The sequence below is a fragment of the Tympanuchus pallidicinctus genome, unplaced genomic scaffold (genome assembly GCF_026119805.1).
Source record: "Tympanuchus pallidicinctus isolate F22 unplaced genomic scaffold, pur_lepc_1.0 scaffold1, whole genome shotgun sequence".
Classification (NCBI taxonomy): Eukaryota; Metazoa; Chordata; class Aves; order Galliformes; family Phasianidae; genus Tympanuchus; species Tympanuchus pallidicinctus.
In genome coordinates, this window is record NW_026294618.1 from 84,455,313 (window position 1) to 84,476,481 (window position 21,169).

The following is a 21,169-nucleotide window of genomic DNA, read 5'->3' on the forward strand; positions in this document are numbered from 1 at the left end:
AAAGGAGAAGGTGATGTGTTTAGAATGCAGGATCATGACAAGAGCTGTGAATCCTTTCTTAGCTTTAGGGACTTTGTGTTAGAGAGAAAATACTACTGAGTGTGTAATGCTTTTCAGGTTCATCGGGCAGCATAAAGCCACATCATGGTGCAAAGAAAGCAAATTTTTGCTGCTTTATTAGGAGAACAGCCTAGAGATGTTGGTTGTTTGGGTTTTTTTGAATGTGGATTTCTTGTCATCTCTTCTTTCAGCATGATTATTGATATGAAGGTCTTAGTATCTGAAGAATTTTTATAGCATTTTACTACATTTTTTATACTGTAAACACTATATTCTGAGAGAAATTACAGTTTACAGTATAAAAAACTTCAAGTATCATGCTGTATATCCTAGTTTACATTGAAGCTGCATGGAATTTGTGAGCTTTCACAGACATTTTTGTGGAATTGGGGGAAAAATCTAGCCATAAATTAAGAATTTCCCATCAACTGTTCTGTTTTCACCAATGCTTATATTGGAGAGGGCTGTTAAAAACGACATACATCAGTTCTTATAGCTGTCTGTTCAAGGCTGTCTTTTCAAAGAAGTAACACGCTTTCTTGTGAGACATTGCTTTGGCGTCTAAATCTCAGTAACTGGTTCCGGTACTGGTAACATAAGTCTGTTAGAGCTGTTGATGTAACTCACCATGAAACATTCTTCTTCCTTAGCAGCATTAGCTGTCTCTTAATATTACTGGCTTTTTCAGCTGCAAAGAGAAGGGTGTATGGATCTACTTGTCTAAAAAATACCATCACAATGCAGCACAGATAGGGTTTATACAACAAGGCAATGGTTGGGTTAGATTGGGATTGCTGTAGAACTATTTCTCTAAGAGAAGGCTGAACTTTAGGAAGAAAATTCAGGCATTTGAGAATGAAGTCTGAAACACTGGAAAAGGGCAGAGTTAAGCAGAGATAACCCTGAATCTTTAAAATTAGAGTAATTCACAGTGAAGTTGTATTGCGCAAGGCTAGTTGAAGAAGGCGCGATGGAGTTTACTGGGAGTTTTATAGGATATGTAATGCTTATTTTACTGATCAGCACACAGTAGTAGTCTGTGGAAGAGAAGTATTGCAAAGTTAAAAACAAGTGAATAATCTGTCTCTTCTGTGTCAAATGTATGCCAAATAAAAATTATTTTTGATGGCTTTCAAATTGTTCTGCATCCTAAGCCAGGTGTAACAAAAGTGATACTTTTCTGGGACACTCAACACTGTCTTTTCTGAAGAACACCACGGTGTTTCTTTGCATTTTTGTTGTTTTTTTTTTTTGTTTTGTTTTTTTCCTTACGTAAGTTTTATGATTAAAGAGAAAAAGATTGTTTTGGGCAAGTGAAGAAAAGGGAACAAATATGTTCCCTACAACTGTAAATTGCTTGGCTTTTTTTAAGGTTAAGAAAATATTAGCCCAATAACAATATTGTACTATCATCTGTAATAATTACAGAATGCCAATGTAAACATTCCTTGAATTCTGTCATCATCTAAAAATCCAGATAAACATTGAATAGATTCCTCACTAGCAGGTCAGTATTTCTCCAGAGAGGCTGTTTTCATTCAGCTGTAATAAATAACTAGAAGGTAGATCAAAGAAAAATGATAACAGAAAATAATTTCTGGTAATCGGAGCCCCTGTCTGAAGGTGTTCTTCTTCTAGAGAAGAACTCAGTTTAGGACTATTGCATTTACATGATTTTTGAATGCTTCTTTTTGAATGCAAGTGTTCTGAAGATGCTGCATATTTTTTTTATCCTTCTGGTTAGTTTGCCTTTCTGTGTATGAAGGCATAGAGTCAGTGAATAAATTAGTGCAGGATTGTTTGTAGAGTATTAAAAAGGTAGAAACAGGTCATCAAAAATATGGAAAGGTTTCCATAGGAGGTGTGACTGTGATATTCTTAAACTGGAAAAGCAGCAGCAGAACAGAGGATTATTACAAGTATCACTCAATCATCTGTGAAACAAAAGAGTATAAAGGGTAATCCCACTGTGCATTGTCTTCCAATCCAAAATATGAGGGGTTTCAAATGAAGCTCATAGAAGCTAAACTGAAAACAGATAGGTGGTATTTTGTGTATTTTCTGTAGACAGAAGTTCAGGCAGTCTTTTGCCAAAAGATCTTATGAGTGATTCATCCTATATTTTAGAGGCAAACAGAAAAATTCGTGGAACAGAGATCATTTACTCTGAAGTAGTAAACTGAGCTTGAATTAACTGGAGAATGGAGGAATGCTGAGGCAAAAATATTGCCAGTTTTTCTGACACCTTATGGTCTCCCATAGTACTGAGAGAGGATGAAAAACATGATGATCCTTTTATCTGCTGCAATACTGTTGTTTCATGTTTCATGTTCCAAGAGTATTTATAAAGCAAATTTGGGGGTTTTCTGCCTTTTATGCTGGATGAATTTCTTCAGACCCTCAGTAGTTGTTTCTTTTTTTTGTTTTTTATAAAAAGACAAAAGATAATCAGAAAGCTGATATTCGGGAATATATTTTTTGTCCAAAGAGTCAAGATCAGAATTTTAAAAGGAAAGTGGAAGAAGTAATTAAAGTACCATGTTGTTTTTTTTTTTTACTGTTTTTTTTTTTAATTATTTTTCCTTGCTTTATTTTTATTCTGCATCTTAGTCTGCTCTACTGTAGAAAGTCTGCTTCATGTTAAATGCAATGCTTAAAATTCCCTAAGATGGTAAGGGATAAGCTACAAATATGGACTATCAGGCAAGCCCTGGAGATTTAGTTAATCTGACCTAGATGTTCTTTTGATGATTGAGACCTGCAGTATGTGAAAACACTTCTCAATTTCAAAATGAAAAACGAGGATATCTGTTGTATAACTCAGCTGTCCTTGTAGTGACAGACACATCAATCATTTCTGAACAGGAAAGGATTTACTATAAAAAGTTTGTGGCTTTGGAGCTGTTGAGTTCATTGGCATTCAGATCAGCAGTGATATTGAAAGTTGTAAGTGAATTCACTATTTGAATTTTACCATGTTCTAAAGAGGATTAGCTGCAAATGCAAGCAACATACTTTTTTTCATTTTCAAGAGCCTGTTGTGTAAGATGTTAATTCTTGACTTAATTTTCAGCATATTTTTTGTGAAACTGCTTGCTGGATCTTTAAAAAGCAACAAAAACAAGAACAAAGTCACTGCTGACTATGGGATCTGTAAACATAAATATCTGTGGTAAGATCTAATTTGAAAAACCAGCAAGTACCTAGAAACAAAATAAAGTTTAATTTATACCACTTTTGAGTATCTGACTAGCCATTGTTTTTCTATAACCTGTTGGGTCAAGCACTGTTAAATACATAGACAAGACAGTCGGTTTTGAGGAGCTTGGCTAGGAGTTAGCTTCTTATTTAAAACATAAGAAACAAACAAAAAACCCAGTGCTTAAAATGATTGCATGAACTGGTCAGGATTATATGGTCTAACATATATTCTGCAGAGCATTCTGTTTCATATTTCTTTAGCAAATTTTAAGGTCTTTAAGATAAGTTCAATATGTTGCTTCTTCAGTGGATGCTGAGTTATTTTGGGAAATTGTAATGGTAATAATTGTGCTGTTGGAGAAGACAAGGGAAAGGAAATTATTTGTCTGTGTTAAAAAAAAAAAGAAGGAAGGTTAATTGACTTCTTTAACAGTAATTGTTTCCACTGTTTTGGAACCAAGACTCTATTTGTCACAGCTCTTTGTTCAAGCTGCCTCTTAGTTTTTATGCAAAATTGCATTCGAATTTTGGAAATGGCGCTTCACATTTCAGCAGCTGAGACTTCTTATAACATTAGCAGTTATAACCCTTCAAGAGTCAAAACACGTTTCTAGATAGAAAAGACATTTCCCCAAAGTTACTTTGGGTTGTATTCATTCAAATCTGGACACCTGAAATAGGAGCAGTCATCTCTTGCTGTAACAATCCTTGTGTTGAAATAAGAGGCTATAATGAAAGTAAATTCAAGTAGACTTGAAGCGGTGTCAGAGGTAAAAATGATGGATGCTTTGCCTATGGGTTTTCTTGTATCATTTTTTCTTGACACAGTGGACATAAGTAATGGAATGCTTGTAATGCTTCATAAAGACTTTTGAATTTTCCTATGTTTATCTAAGAATTTTGCTGTTCATAGTGGACAAAATGATACATTTGTTAAGATCTGTAGTGATGAGAAGGAAGAATATGGTAGTCTGTACTAAATTAAGTTCACAAAGGATTGAATGTTCTCTCTCTGTGTGTGTGTGTGTGTGTGTGTGTGTGTGTTTTGTGGCTGATAACCTAATCAAGACAATGAAGGAATGAACAAGCAGAGGCTCTTTTAACCTGGGAAAATGAGCAGCAAAAACAATTATGGCTTATTAACTATTAAACATAATTCTTCTGTGGATGTAGAGTAAGCCTTTGCTCTGTTCTGGGGCAGGAGTTACAGCTAGTGTACCTACTGTCTTTTGCATGGTTAGTACCCTTTACCTTCATGTTTTTCTTACTCAGCATAGCAAAAGAAGTCACAGCTTCAAACACTCTTGGTTTTAGATGTTAATAGCTGCATGAAGGCAATTAATATGAGCCAGAAAAGGACACTAAATTTTGATGTTGCCATGGTCTGGTGTATGACCTTTTCATTGTGAAGACAGTTTGGAAATATTTGGTGCAATTCTTTACCATAAGTAATTAAAATTATTATGGTGAGTAATAGCAATAATACTCTTAGTGTGGTGATAGAGTTTACTTAATACTTCAGTTCATCTGAAGTATATTCTGGAGCAGTTCTTTTTGTCAGTACAGACACAGCACTGTTCAGCCAAAAGGAAAAACATCTTGAATAAAATGACTGCAATTTTTAAACCTGTCATAAATGCAGCTTAACTTGATTATTTGTGAGCTTAAACCTGTCTCTTGCAGATTTTATATATATATATGTAAACTTATTATCAGTACATGTATTATGTTCTCTTTAGCTTAGAATGTTCTGTGTGAAGTAATGCTTTTTTTTCTTGTGGAAATACAATTTTGCAGACTCCTGGCTTGAGAGCCCACTCTGGAAGATTGCAGTGGTTTGCAAAAAGGTGCATTTCAGGTAATCAGGTATGTGGCTTGCTTCTTGTCTTCTTTAGAACTGTCATTGTATTTTAGGAGTAATTGTTTTGAAGTAATTTGTTAGATTTTTGGGGGGTGGAAGGACTTATGAGAGGCTGAAGAGATGAGCATAATGCTATGTGTAAACACTGTTGTGTTCTTACACAGAAATATCTTAGATGAATGCATGCAGCATGTAAGTACAGATACACAGAAAAATAAATGTTCTCCTTTCTTTTTAGATGGAGACTTTGGAGCACTTGGTAGAATTAACTAAGAATGTATTTGAATGTGATAGAGATGAGATGTACTACTACCTGCTTCAGCTTTGTGGTAAGTTATCGTGTAACTTTTATCATGTTCCAGTATGTTTGGTTTTGTGTTTGGAGATGGGAAATAGCCTTGAATTGGAGAGGTGAGCTGTCCTCATAAGTAGCCTGCAAACAATTATGGAGGCATCTTTCAGAGGAGCAGAGATCAGGGTTGTTTTTTCTAACCTGCACAGCTTAACACAGCAGTATTCTAGAACTTGAAGAATGAAAGATGTATGCTTTTTGTCACTTTCCTAATTTGAAAGTTTTCTCTGTTTTTTTGCTTTATGAAATACTTGTTAGAAAAAAAATTGCTCATTTTCTGTATCTTTATAATCATTAAAGTTCTGCAGTCTACTGTAGTTGAAGCTGCCGATGCCTTTAGTAAAGGTGTGAAGAAATGGTAAATTGTTCCCAACTACAATTCCTAGTTCCTCCAACTACAGCCAAACTCGGGCATCATTATGGATACCGAACTCTTTTTAACTGGAAGTTTGTTTGTATGCTACAGACTTGGTATAGAATATATCTGTAGTGATTTTTCATTCCTTTTCTATATTTTTGTTTGCTTTGGTTTTGTTACTCACTGTATCATACTGTATAATACATAGTAAAAACGTTGGAAATTTTATACCTAGCTACTTAAGTTTGATAAAACGTTTTGTGTTCTTACAATTGGCTGTTGAACACAAAATCGTTGGGTCATTTTAAAATAGCATTATGAGGATTTCTATGTGTCTCAGAAAAATTAAACAACCTTATATTTTGTATTTATATTGAGCAACTTGATATCTTGGGCAGTGGGAAAGCTTGCATTTGAGCTTGATGTAATTTTAGACTGCTCTTCACATATTTTTTGGATGACTAGAACTAGCAATATTATCATGCTAAATAAAACACTATTAGACCTCCATTTTAGTAAAGCAGCAAGAGAGGCTGCTTCCTCTTTTTGTTTAACCACAAACAGAGGAGATGAGTATTTCCCCACCAAAATGGCCAGAGAATTTTTGTCATTTTTGTTTCTTTGTGTTTCCTCAACAGCCTCAGAAAGCTTCAAAACCAAACTGTAGTATTACCTACTTCTGGCTTTGCACATACTGGTTCATCCTTGAAAATCAAGTTGGCCTGAAAAGCAATATAGTCTCAACAGGAGGGAGTCTTCTTATTTCTCCTCCATCATCCTGTTCACCTCTGGCAGTGACTAAGTGTGACAGTGTGCCTGCTAGGAAGAGAATCTAAGAAGATAGAATTTATCAAAGTCTGTCACACAAAATCTTCACTATTCTTTGAAAAGACAAAACCAATTCCATCTACTCAAAGAAGTGGAAAACATTTGTGGGTTTCTGTCATCATGGAAGACAAAAACCATGTACATTCCTGCTTTCGGCCATTTTAAACTATTTATCAAACCTGCCCTATGCACAAGTACAGTAGAGAGTTGTCATTGGGCACGTTAGCCACAATTTAAGATATCTACAAGTCAGTACATCTACTATCTAGTTCAAGCTGTAGAATAAGAGAAAAAAAGGGGTTTGGATCTCATCCTTTCCCAAAGTTAGGACAAGTTTGCCTTGTCAAGTAAGGTGTTTTGTTCCTAAGGAGTTGGAGATTGAAGAATAACCTGTTCCAAGGTTTGATGTTCTGCAACTTTTTAGTGGTCATCTTTCCTACAATGTTGAGCACTTCTGAGGCCTGTCAGTTAGGTAGCTGAAGGCAGCAATTAGACTCACCCTGCCATTAGCATACTCATCTCCAGATAGTACTAAACCCACCTTTTTCAACTACCTGTCCTCAAGCCCCATGTCTGTCTATTGATGGCTGAATTTGCTGTAGTTGGTAGCATCTATTTTATAGTTGTGAAGTACAAAGCAAGCGCATGTAAAGCTGTTGTCAAAGACACTCCATTCTCTTCTGCTTACTGCCATAATACCCTGAGCTTAAAAATATAATTGGGATAATTTAGTCCTTAAAGTCAATATTTTGGTTTATTTATTATTGTTTGTTTCCATCGTCTAGTGTCTCCTGTGGAGTAATAGCAGTTTGGAATTTTTCGGGTTGATTGTATGATGCAGACATATACATACAATGAAGTATTTTCCAAAAATGTGACTTAAGATATGTATGTATACTTTAAATTTGCCTTTATCTGAAGACCTGAATCGTGTTTCAGATAACAACTCTGACTGGAGAAGAGCTGAAGCTGTTTGGACTAAAATTCAAGAAGAAAATGTTGTTCCTCGTGAGAAAACACTGAGATTACTGGCTGATATATTAGAGAAAAATGGTCAAGTTGTCCCGTTTGAGGTACCTAAGGTAATCAGAGTGTAACTTTGCTTGCTCACAATACTGCTGAATCTTTCAGTTGATAAATGTTAACAAATAGGATTACAGTAATTTAAATAAGTTTTTTGTATTAAAGACTAGACAAGAAGAAACGAGAAGCCCAGGATCTTCTAATATTGAAGAAAGAAAAATAAGGATGCTTTGCAAGAATAATAATGCAAAAGGTAAGACGAATCCACTGTTTCTGCCTAATCACTGTTTCTTAGCTCTAAGATTTAGATTTTGATTAAATATTGAGCAATGGATGTTTGCTTACTTTTGTTTTGCTAGTATGTTAGAAAAGTTACCTAACAGTGTTACTTGGTAATGTTCTCCTTCAAAAGTTGAAAGAACCATATGCAAAAATATTGAGTGTCCTTTGAATTATTGACTCTAAATGTATGCTTGAAAGTCAGTCTATGCTGATGTTTTGAATTTTAAAAACATTTAAGTATTGCTAGCCTGCCATTTGTAATATTTGGTTAAACACATTTTCAAGACTTCTGATTGTAGCTATGAAACATAGGAAACTAATTTCATACGCAGAGTCAATGATAAATACTGTTTTGCTATTTCAGGTGTTACAGTTGTTTCAGGTGTCTACTGCTTGGATGCAAGTTTTATGTTGTGAGACATGATAGTAATTCTTCTCTCTACAGACTTCTAGTAAAATAGCAGGGACATGTTCATAGGAAGGCAATTAACCAATAGAAGCAGTTGTTCAAAGATTTTGGATTTGTTACTGCCACTGAAGTCTTGAAAGAGGACCAGATATCTAAAATATATTTTGGAACCATATCTGATCATATAAGACATAGATTTGATAACGAAAAGAATTAGTTTTATCTAATTTAATCTCATCTATGCTATGGAGATTATCATTGCTCTAAAGACGTGATTCTCACACTGTATTGAGCTTTTGTGCAGCCTCACTCTGAACATTGCATGCAGTTCAAAGATCTACAATATAAAAAGGATGTTAAGGTCCTTGAAAGCATCCAGAGGTGGGTAACAAAGCTGGCAGAAGGGCTGGAAGGCATGTCCTCTGAGGAGAGGAAGATAACAGACGAGTTTTCCAGACGAAGGAAAGGAAGCTAAAAGTTGGCTTCGCTGCTCCCTGCAGCTCCCTGAGGAGGGGAGGCCAGGAGGAGGTTCTGGGCTCTGTTCCTGAGAACCACTGGCAGGATGTGAGGGAGTGGCACTGAGCTTTACTAGGGAAGGTTCAGGCTGGACATGAGTGACACTCTGTTTTTGTGGGCATGATGATACACTGGAACAGGCATTGGGCTGTCTTATCAGTATTCAAGAGGCATTTGGATAATTCCCTTGGGATTATGCTTTAGCTTCAGGTTAGCCCTGATTTGGTCAGGCAGCAGGACTTGGTGGTCTTTGTAGGTTCCTACCAACTGAACTATTCTATAGCTGTCTTCCTCTGAGGCTTTTATATGTTAGTCTTTTTTATTTCTGTTGATGTTGCATAACTATTTTTGTTTGAAGGAACAATTTAATATGTCACTTGGCATCTTTAGCTTCTTTACAATTAGTTGTCCACATTTTTCCATAGAATTGGGAAACTTTTCCTCCTATGAAGGAAGGGAGTGCCGAAAAGCATGTGTCTTTTTGATCTGTAATACAAAGACTATAAAGAAAAGATCAAAATCGGCACCCCCACAGCTTACTGTTCCCAATACATCCCAATACTCCCCAATATTCTGGGGAATACCAGAAATTATCAGGTGGAGAACAGAAGCAAAGTAATATAGCTTTGACTTTGGAGGAAGGGAAACCAGTTAGAAACAAAAATATGAACTGTAAGTGCTAATTGTTGTTGATGACATTTGATGCAGAATCTACCAATAAATTACTTCTGCTTGTTCTTTTGCTCAAAACAGGAGAGCTAGACAGGAGCTGGTATGGAGTATTGAAAACAGGGGAAGTAGATAATTCAGAGAAAAAATGTTCTTTGTGTCTTCAACTAAATTGCCACTACTGTATATTAGTATGATACAGTTCTGATATGAATGTAATAGGACAGAATATAATTTTTTTTAGAACCTTTTGGATAGGAGAAATATTTAACTTCTATCTAGTTATGTAATTAACAAACTTAGCAGCTCTGTCATAGGGTGTTTTGAAAGTCTGCTCTCTGAAACACCTTATTTTTTCAAAATCAGACTTTGTTCTTATCCTGATTCTGTGGTATGAGAACTTGACTCCAGGGAATCGCATTACTGTGTAATATCCCAGACAGTTACAGCTGCTGAAACAAATCTGCTTGTCTTGAAAGCTGAAATTTTCTTCAAAAGTTGTCACTTTTTAGACATACTTTTTTACTTAAAATTGGTGGTATAACATAGTATGGTTCTGAAACCAAGACATTTTTGTGTTGATTGCTAATATACTTCAGTAATTTTAGATGGCACCTGAAAAAGTAATAAGCTCATAATACCCAATTGGACATATGTCTCAGTACACCAGGGTGTAGTTGAAACATGCTACTTGCTATGTTGCAATATAGAGTTAAGAAAATTTAATATAAATAGGTTGGAATTTAAAAACAAAACAAAACATTCTGGAAAAAGGAAAACAGAACTGATACCAAGATTTCATCAGTTCTTCATGAAACTAATAATTAGAAAAATATTTACAGATATTTCCATGAAGCAGATATTATACTTCGTGGACTATGGTCATTGATACATGCTTGATATCATGTCCACTGGTGGTTGATGAACTCCATCCAAATAGTAGTAAAGAATATTCAAACATGGAATGAAATCCTTGTTCTGTTTAAAGGCATTAGGAGTCTCCAAGCATGAAGAGGTTTTTTTTATAATCTAAAAGCAGAATTAAAGTAGACTTTTACAAGTAGAAAGAAGAAACATTACCATTCACCTACATTTTTTCTTAACAAAAGCAGCTATTCTACAGTTATCTCAAATAACAGAAAGCCACCGGATTTCGGTATGAACTCTCCTGTACAAATGCTGGTTTTGAGCACCTGAGCAGGCAAGAGAATTCAGCACATTGCAGTAGGCTAAGCATTAACCTCAAACTGATAAGTGAGCGTGGGGGAGGATTCCCAGGCCTTTTCTATGTCATCTTGTTGTTGTTTTTATTGGTCTTTTGGTTGACAATGCAGTCGCTTTTGTAATGTCAGACATCAATCATATTATCTCTCCATCTCTCTTGTGTCTCTCTCCATATCTTTCATATACATGGGATTCACGTACATGGAAGTGGACTTAATTTTTACTGTGGCATTCTTATCCATTATCTGTTCATCTATATTTAATATAGCTTAAAGTGTCCAAAGTAGATTTGGGATGGCAATATTAGCTCTATTATAAAACTCAGTGTAAGAGATTGTGTGTTGTTATTAATAATTAATTTTATACATGATTACTTCTGTGCCTGCATTTCAGAAAGTTTTTATGTATGCTTATTGGTTGAAAAAGTTTGAGTAGAACAGTTTAATGTCAAGCACTTAGGCTTAAGGGAATGTCGGTTTAAAATTCCACAGCACAGTGTAGTAAGTGCCATTAGTGTGATGCTTCTTCTGATAATAAGATCCAAATGAGCAATCTTCATCTTTCCTTTCAAAGTTTAAAAAAGTATAGTTTACTGCATACCTGTGGAATTTGCAGTGATAGTCTAAGTATTTCTAAAAAGTTGCTTAAAGGTAACTGGATTAGATTTGAATTAGCAAAGAGATTTATATTTATGTTTTATTATAGGAAAAATGCAGTCAGTTTTAGATGTAAAAGCTCACTTGCTCCTCGCACCGCTTTCTAGTGTATGTTATAGCCTAGGAAGCAGTCTTAGCTGCATGTTTATAGCTGCATAATCTTGTTTCAGAAAAATAAATGACTGAAAATGTGCTTATCATTTTTTTTTTCCCCTTTTTGGTAACATCTTTTCATACACTGACAGTTATTGTGAATGCATGAAATAAAACTGTTAATCAGTCAAACAAATGCAGCGTAGTTTACTTGTTAAATATCTGTATATTTGTAAATTGTATGTTTTGTATAAATCTTGTCGTAGCCAAATAATTTGATCTCCCCATATTGGAATCACCTCCTATATTATTTGTTAAACGCTGTTGTGATCATGCACCAGATACTGTAACTATATACCCCAGAATTAGGTGTTGCTTTAAAAATCCTGAGTCTCCCCCTTCTAGCTGACTGTGTTGGTATATAAGCGACAGCCATATATAATAAACCAGCAGTAGCAAACTTTTTGTTCTGTGGAGTTAAGTGTTACTTGATTGATATATTCAAGCACTTTTGAACAAACTGTTACCAGCAGCTTTGCTTTCAAAGATGTAAGAGGATGAACAGATTTCTGAGGGACCTTTTTTTCAGTGAATTTTTTTTTTTTTCTACAAGCAGTATCATAATAATACAATACTTCATTTGGGCTTTTTTTTTCTTCTTTAGAGGCCTACAATGTTTTTCTGAAAAGCCAAGGGAAGAGTGACTATCAGTATCGTACTTATGACACCCTCATAAAAGCGTTGTTATCTCTGGATTGTATTGAAGAAGCCATGAAAGTGAAGCACACGTAAGACACTTCTATGTTTAGAGGATTGAAATTGTTAGTTTTTGCTGATTAGAGTTTCTGGAGGTTTTGTTTGATTGTTTCTTTTTTCTTCAGTCTTTAAATCATTTCTGGATTGTTTTCAGCAAAGTCCGTATTTTGTCAATGGGAAAACAGGTCATGACTGGTAACTAGGAGTTATGTTATGAAATACGTTACCTTATGAGGCACTAGGGTGCTATGTATTAAGCATACTAGAGAGACAGCATGTTTTGCTGATAACACGTTTTAGCTAACAGTATCAACAAATGCACTTGGCATCAGAACTGAAAGTCTCCCCTTCTGGCAGTCTGCCGTTTCCCCTTTATAGCAAGATCCAAACAGACAAGATTCCTTCACTGAGCTGCCCCTGAGCCTTCTCCTCAATCCCCATCCCTGCTGGTGCCCTTCCCTATCCAAACTCTGTGGCAGCTGGCTGCCTGCCAAATGCAAAGTGGTACATTTGACTGTTTTGCCAGTGGCTAGGAGATGACCATAAACCTTAGATCCAACTCTTACACTTCTGAAATAAATCCAACCTGCTGTCGTGCATTATTAGATTCATCAGAATCAAATTAACCTTTAGTGAGTTGCAAGACACACCACTTGCTTTCATGGTAGCTTGTAGTGTGTCTTCTGTTCAGATTATAGAATTCAAATAAGTACTAATCGTCATCATATTTTTATGGATATTATTTAAGAAGAATAAAAATATAGCAATTTAAGTCCCTTGGGTTTCTTCAGCTAAAACAAGAACAATGTTTCTCGTCTAGCATGTTCTCTGACTGAATACAGTGAATTAGAATGTGCCTGTAGGAATAATTTACGTGATGCATGGGACACTATGAAAATCTCAACAATTTCTAGAGTCAACTTAGTTTATGATTTCCAGGAACAGTATAGTGTAAAAGCTGTTTGTTATTTTCATATTTTCTTTAAAATTGTCTAGACCAATGAACTATCACTGAAAATTCTGCATTCAGAAGCAAGCAACAATTCTCCAACTCAGTATCTGTAACAGAGCTTTATATTAAGAAATGTTTGTGCTTTTTGAATATATGGCTTATATAAAGGAAGAACTTAAACTGTTTATTAAATAGTGTTCCCTGTTTCCCAATAAGAAGAATAACTGGTAAGTTATTCTTATATATAAGGATGTTTGGAAGTACAAAGAATGTTGAAAAAATTTGGGTATCTGTTAAACATTTTGAAAAACTTTTAATAGATACCATGAATGATTCTTCAGGAAAGAAGTTTAAACTTTTTATTGAAGATGTGTGTGTGCACTGCTTCTCTGCTCCCTGGCTCAAACATGTTTGTGAGGAATATGCACAAAATACAGTGTATTGTAAGCATTAATTTGGAGATTGGAGGAGCAGAGAGGAGGTAGTGTTTTGTTCCTGATATTGATGATTCTGAGTTCTTGCTTTAGATAATAAGATATTTTGGTAATCCTTAAAAGGATGCAAAATGCAGAAAATAAAAATGTTAAAGACTAAAGAAGTTTGAAGTGTGTTTTTAGGGATGAAGCTTCCGAATCTCAAGATGCTTAGGGAAAAGGAAAACGCGATTTACTAAGAGATTCTGGTCAAAGCCAACCACAGTAATAACTACTGTGCTTTTCAGAGCTCTCATTTTCAATCTCGTAGCATAGAAATGCCAAATAATGACATTCTAAAAAGCCCATAACATCTCACTGTTACATCAAGACAGAAAATGCTTACTATTAGCAGTGTTTACAGTGTTTATTTGTGTCTCTCTTTTTGTAATAATAAAATCATGTTTTTCTCAAGCATTTTGAAATGTCTGTTAGTTTTTAAATTATTCACTGAAATAGAGGAAGTGATTTTGTGTGCACTTGGTTTGAAATAGCAAATGTGTATGTTTCGCACACATTTCTGCATGCTTGGCAATTTTACCAACCTTATATTACAAAGAGATTATTCCTACAAAGCCTAAACGTGTGCAGTGGCCTGAAACTTGTGCAACTCCCAATATTTTCATAAGATACACAAAAGCCTTCTTCATTTGTATAAGGGAACATATTTTTCTTTTTTACTCTGCTAGTAGCCAAACTTTAAATTTAAATAATGTGTAGAGAGGGTTTAAATGAGTATTAGCATAGACAACAAAATAAGTAATTCATGTATTTTAAAAGGTTAGATTATTTTAAAACTTCCTTGCTGTTAACAGCGCTGAGAAACTTTAATGAGCTAGTGGTGATGTGGTAGAAGGAAATTGCACTCTTGCTCTGCATTTGGAAATAAATAAAATGCAAGCTTGTACGCAGAAATCAACCCAGGAGGTTACTGATCTGTTGGTCAATCCAATCCTGGTTGCTTTGCCATTCTGGCACTGTTCTGAGGAATATTTACTGCATTTATTCAAAGTTTTAAATAGAAATTTAGGAGTATGGGAATGATGGATTACTTCTGTAATAGTAGCTAACATCTATTTAATCACACTAAAGATTGGAAGATTGGAGAAAGTAAATCCTTTGTTATGTGTAATTTACAGTCTCATGCATGAATTGTTGACTTAAGGGCTTTGACAGATGGGACAAAGGCAGAAAAAAAAAAAGGCGGAACTGAGCAGTGGGTGCTTAGGCAGGGATTAAGAGGATTGGTTGGGAGAGTAAGAAAATCCTGAGTCCAGTGACTGCATTTGTGAGCCTGGGAGGCTGAAAGTGACTGAGAGGATAGTCATATTGTGTACTATGTGAAGGATTTTCTTGGGATTGAGGAGAATAATTTAGCAATGACCCTGCTTACCTCCCAATCCGCTCAGCCCAAAGTTCAAGTAGGTAGGCTGCTCAGTTGTTTGCCACAAGATGATCAGTGAGGTTTATCTTGATTGCTGATATGGTAAATGACAGTGCCCCCCTTTTCTGTGTAGAGATTTTGTAATCTAGAAATGAACATTTGTAAAGTTATCCTCACAGATTAAAAATGCGGCTATACGTCACTGAGGAACAGGGAGGGAATTTTATAATGTAAGGTGAATGTGAAGACTGGTTAGTCTCTCTTGACTAATTTCCCAAGTGATAGAAAAGCTTTAGCATTGTTATTAAAGATTCTCTTTACTGCCGGTATGTGAACTGCAGTATTATCAGAGATAAAGAATTGATAAGCCAAATGCAATTTTAACACAGCTAAGGCAGCAAATGTAGTATATTCACTTTAAAAAACCGTATACATCTAGATGACAGAAATTTGAAAATTAATCAACCAAATGATATGGTGCTAGTTCATAATATGCTTTAGTTTATGTTTAAAATATACAGTGCTGAAAATAAATGTTTCATTTTTATTGCTGAAAGAATAGTTTTACATTTTATAATTATGGTGACTATTGAAAAAAGAAGAAAAAGTATCCAGCTTAGGATACAACAGAACAATGCAGGGCATGCAGTTATTTTAGTCATCTAATATGTCAGCATTCAAGAATCTGAACCGATTGTTTAAAAAAAATCTTGTACTTTGTTTCTTTTGTTGCTCACTTCCAACTTTGTCATCTGTCAGAATGCAAAAAAAAATTATCCTTCTATAACCATTGACAGGATAACACAAAAGCTGTCTCCAGGTCGATATTTTGCAGCAATATTTTTAACATACGAACAGTAGTTTTTATAATTTCACCTTGGTGCTCAACCATTTATTATCGTATCAGAAGCATGTCAGTAATTCCTTTCTAAATGTCTGCTTCTTTTAGTGCTGAGACCCACATCAAGGGCTTCACACTGAACAGTGCTGCCAGCAGCCTCCTCATCATATCGCAAGTTAGGCGGGATTATTTGAAAGGTATGTCACAATGCTTGACCTTTACGTCACATTAATGCCTCTGCAGATTTTTCTTGTAACGCCCTTCGAATACTTGGATAAAGGAGTCCATTTAGCAAATTACCTGCTTATCAAGAGCCTTTTGTGGTAGCTGAGAGACGTAAATTACTGTACATGCATTTATAATACAGCTTGAATATGAATGTACTTGTCATTTGACCACTTAGTCCAGTTTCCATTCCATTTAACACAAGATGGGTTTTCTTAAGATGAATCACAGCTCTTCAGACATGCAAAATTTGTGCTCCAGAACGAGAGAAAGTACAGGCTTTCAAGTGCGTTAAAATTCACAGCACAAGTCATTTTGCTTTGGAAATTAACATACTTTAGAGCATCTGAAACAATTCCCAGCAGTTGTTTCTTGCATATTGTGGTGCTTGTGTGAGATACCAGATGAGTTAAATTGACTGTTAAATGTGCATGATTGTGCACTAAATGATTACAATATTGATTTAAAAACTTAATCAAATACTTTTTAATAGTTCTCAGTACCAACAGTAACAAAATAGTAAGGTTGACTTTCTTTTTAAAGTAACAATTGTGATAGAAAAGGAAATGGTGGCTGAAGAGTGTGTGAGGGTACACAACAAGATGGTGGGTCATGTTCAAAGTTGTGTTATTTTACTTCTCAGCACTGGTAGTTTTGCAGCCTCGAGTGTTCCGCTCTGCAGCGGGAGTAGTCCATATACGTGTAAGATTGGATATATTAAAATACTTCTGGATAAGCATTTAGATACTTTTTTCACTCTTTCCTGCAGCTGATCACCTTCTCTTGTTTCAGATTCTTTCCCATTTCAGTCTGATGTCACTGCCTGGTGTCATCAACTGAAGTATTTATGGCGAACGCAATTGCTTTACTTGCTGCATTGGCAAGTCTGATTTTTGCAGCTTTCAAATCCTTCACCTAAATCCTATACCTCATTTTGTTATGAAGGTCACTCTTGAAGTAGTGTCTCCTATTTATTTCCATGGAACCAACAAGCAGATACAAAGGGCACAATAACACTATTTGATGAAGCAAATTCTCAGCTACAGAGCGCTCTCTTTCAGTGTGAAAATGCACAGCTAATGGAGGTGACTACCAATGATGAACAAGAGCCTGCGTGCCATACTTGTAAAAACCTCCACTGTCACTGTTATATGTTCTGAAACATACCAGCCACTGTCTCTCTGTGTTCACATTCACTGTTTGGTCTCCATAAAGTTTCAGTAAGTGTTGAAGAATGTCAGTGGGTGCTGCTTTCAATGACACATGCTTTTTTCATGTGCATTTGTATTGCAGATGCCATTTTGTCATACTGTCTCTCTGCTGCCCTCTGTAGCATGGCAATACAATGTAGCAGAATATAGGTGGGAAGGTTCTACCTCTTCTGCAACACCAACATCTGCTTGAGTTTTATGGCCAATGTGATAAGATATGAGGCATTACTTCAGAAGCAGTCCTTTTATAATTTTCAGCTTTTGTCTCTCTCTGGTATAACACTAAGTTTTGCCAGTTCAAATCCTAAATATTGCTCCTCCAAATCTACTTTTCTTCTGATATCACTGATATGTCTGTTTTGAGGTCATCTTCCTTTAACTGCTTTCTTTTCAGCTAGAATCCTAGATTTTTGCCACCTCAAACCTCTCATTACTTGTACTCCACAAGTGTTGCCTTTTACACAATAGAAAGTTTTTCAAGAAGTCTCTTGAATTGCATGAGCTTGCATTAGTTTATTTTCCTTTACTTTGTGCACTGAATGAGCTTTTTTTTTTTTTTTTTTTTGTAATGTGTTGAGCTGTTTAGAACTCATCCTTGTTTCTGCTTTAAAGATAATTACTTTTCTTTAAGTGAAGCCTTGAAAACGCAAGCTACCAAATGTTTTGACCACGTTGATCGTTTTCTGAGGCTCAACAATTTCAGGGCAAAGTCTTTTTGAAATCTAATATAGCGAGTTCAATTTAACCTGTATCTTGTGATGGCAGACATACCTCTCTTGAGCTTTCACTTCTCTGAAACTCGCATGCTTTATCACTTCCTCAGAGAGTTCACTATCTTTCTTTACTAAATGATGTGGTACAGTTTAATAATAATATAAATTACATAAATTACTTAACTCCCTGAGTATCCTCAAAATAGCTTTAATATCTTCCAGCAAGAACTCGGGTTATTTTAAGAGTCAAAATTTAAGTTATGTGGTATGGAATTTGTGGAAGTTAGAGGAAAGGTTTTTAAAAGGTAAATGGTAGACTTTCAGAAGCAGAGTTAGCTGCTTTTAAGTACTGAAAAGTGAAGGCATTACATTATGAATTCAGAGTAGTAGTGAATGCTTAAGGAGGAAAAGTAGTGCTGCATACATGCAACTTCCAAGTCTTTCTCTGTCCTCGTTACCAAGAAGGCTGATTTTGCTACAAGCTTAAGGGAGGTCCAAACTTAGAGGGAGAAGACAACATGAACTTTACATGTGTGGTGTTTTAAGCTTACTTTTAGATTTCAGTAATCTTGCCTCTGATGTTCCCCACAGAAGAGAAAGAAAAAGGAAAAAAAAAAAAAAAAAGGGTCAGAAGGGAAATGTGATGGGAAGGAAGGTTAGGCATACAGGATGTTTTTTCTTCCTCTCTTGTAAAAGGTAATATTTGGTTTCTGCAGTACCTGCATATTGAATTGGAATGTTAATGCTGTGAAGTTCAAGTGGGTGTATGTTATGTTAGAAGTGTTATCCCTTGGTATGATAATTATTATCTGTGATTAATCCTGCCTCTGCTGGTAAGGAGTAAGAGATTTTTACCAGAGGGGCATGTCACTCTGTGTCTTTGCTCATCTGTAATGTAAATTGACGTGGATTTTTTGTTGAATAAATGAGAGTGACTGCATCTGTGTTGGGCTGTGGGAATTTGTGACGCACAGAAGTCTGATTTGGGGGTGTTTTTAACGTAGGTGATTGCTATCATTTTATCAGTTCTGGAGGTAACAGTCCAGTTTTTAGTCTGTTTTTTGTTCTGCATGGAAGCATACCACGTTTTTATTTACAATTGCTGATAAACACTTAAAGTTTTGTTGTACACTTAAAATATTAGATGTAAGACATTTCAATAGTGAAGTAATTTTTCAAATAATATTTTAGTTCTTAAGTATGCAATATTTTTTTAATTTCCATTAAAGAAAATACATTGTAGCTTGTTTGGAGAAAAGCAAACCACGAACATTCTGACTTTGGGGTCATAAGAGAAGATGCGTGACATCACTGCTTCCCCTGAGCTGGACATTAAAATAAAACAATTAAATGTCAGTCTTACTTTAATGTTGGTTTTTTTTTTTTTTTTAATTGAGCAAATGTTGAAGTATTGTATCCTACAATGCTGTTGGAAGTTTTTTGTGTAGATGTTATGATTTTCTATCACAGTTTGGGGGCATTGCTTCAGCACAAGAATTCTTTTCTATACAAGTTTCTAAAAAAGTAAGAATAATGATACCAGTAGCATAATTACCTTCTGAACTAAGATCTGAATTTAATCTCTTTTATGTCTTCACATTCATTAGATGCCGTTGCTGCTTTCCAAGGAATGCTTGACAGTGGCTTGTTGCCTTCTAGACCAGCAGTTATTGCGCTTACTCAGGCTTTAGCAATGAAAGGAGATCTGAGGAACTTAAAAGCACTTGAAAACATGGTGGAAAGCATCACAAAATCGATTGGTTTATCTCCCTCCCTAATTTCTAATGCTATTGCACTGGCTCACACACAGAAGTAAGTGTTTCTAGGACTTCCCCTGGAATATAATCACTAATATTCAATTTCATTTTTTTCCATTTGTACTATCCTAGATGTTAAAAATCCAGACTGAGTACTGTGCTGTTGAATTTTGTTCTGATCTTATTTTACAAATACATTTGGGATTTGGAAATCATTTAATGTGGTATAGGGAATGGCTGTGAGATGTTTGGGAGATCATAAGGTCATCTTTGGTGTAATTAGCTTTGATGCTTAGCACTTCACATGAGGTGTTCTACTTGGTGTTTGCTGACAATCTCTATGAAATCTGCATGTCAAATAGAGTTATTTCATCCATGTGTACAAAAAATCTGGAACTTTGCATATGCAGATTATGCACATTACATTAGACCAGAAACAAAAACTGTAACCTGTTCCAGTAATTGAAATAATAAAATATGATTGTGTTTAACCTCAAAATAGGACAGCCCAGTTCTGTTTCTATGGGATAGTTTTACACTTTTTTTCAATATTGAATAATTGAGGAATAATTATCTCCTGTGCTGTTCTAGACTACAGTTTCCATCAAGTCAATTATCCCCAGACTTGGATTATTCTTTCATTTGAGTGTTTAATTCAGTATTATTCTATCTAGCATTTTTATTTTAGTGGATACGATGATACCCTACTGAGTTTATCCTTCCCATAAAATTGCATGAGAGAAGCATTTTTATGGAAAGTGAGTACTATGAACTTTTTCAGATAAGGAAGCCTACATATCCTCCTTTTTTATTTCAAACCAGTTTCATTGGATAAAGCTCCTCTGTCTAATAGCTAAATTACTGTGTAGTGTGTAAGAGATACCTCATTGCCTTGGGCGTGCCAGACCAGAGAGTATACTTACTGTAGTGTCTGGAAAAGCAAGATGATATAAATTGAAGGAGAACTCTGCCAGCCGGTTCCAGTAGTAAGCTCACTGTTTTCAGCCACTGGAAAACCGTAAGGAACTTGAATTCTGAAAATCTTAGATCCAAGTGGTTGTTGGCACACAATGGGACTGAAATGATTTTTTCCAAAGTTAAAGCAATCCAGAGAGGAGAGGTAGTTCAGGACTGGTCTCCAAAGCTGCGTATTCTTTTTATATTCCCATGTCACGCAAGGCTTGCAAAGTCATGACTTGTTCATAACCTCATCAGATTGGCTACAGAAGTAGGTAGGTAAATCACTATATGCAGATACAGTTTAAGCAGCATCAACTTTTCTTCTCCCATACCAAATCTAGCTTAACTGTATGAAAACATTTAGC

At 35.4% G+C, this 21,169-nt stretch overlaps 1 protein-coding gene across 1 annotated transcript in view; it reads left to right on the top strand.

The window, feature by feature from the left end:
- The window catches only part of LRPPRC (leucine rich pentatricopeptide repeat containing), an 87,121-nt gene that overhangs the window by 55,402 nt on the left and 10,550 nt on the right, over positions 1-21,169 (top strand). The window contains exons 26-32 of the mRNA XM_052689758.1: positions 5,059-5,127; positions 5,361-5,451; positions 7,600-7,742; positions 7,849-7,936; positions 12,197-12,320; positions 16,047-16,135; positions 19,695-19,899. Of these exons, the coding sequence (XP_052545718.1) occupies positions 5,059-5,127; positions 5,361-5,451; positions 7,600-7,742; positions 7,849-7,936; positions 12,197-12,320; positions 16,047-16,135; positions 19,695-19,899 (809 nt within the window). The remainder of the gene's footprint in view (positions 1-5,058; positions 5,128-5,360; positions 5,452-7,599; positions 7,743-7,848; positions 7,937-12,196; positions 12,321-16,046; positions 16,136-19,694; positions 19,900-21,169) is intronic.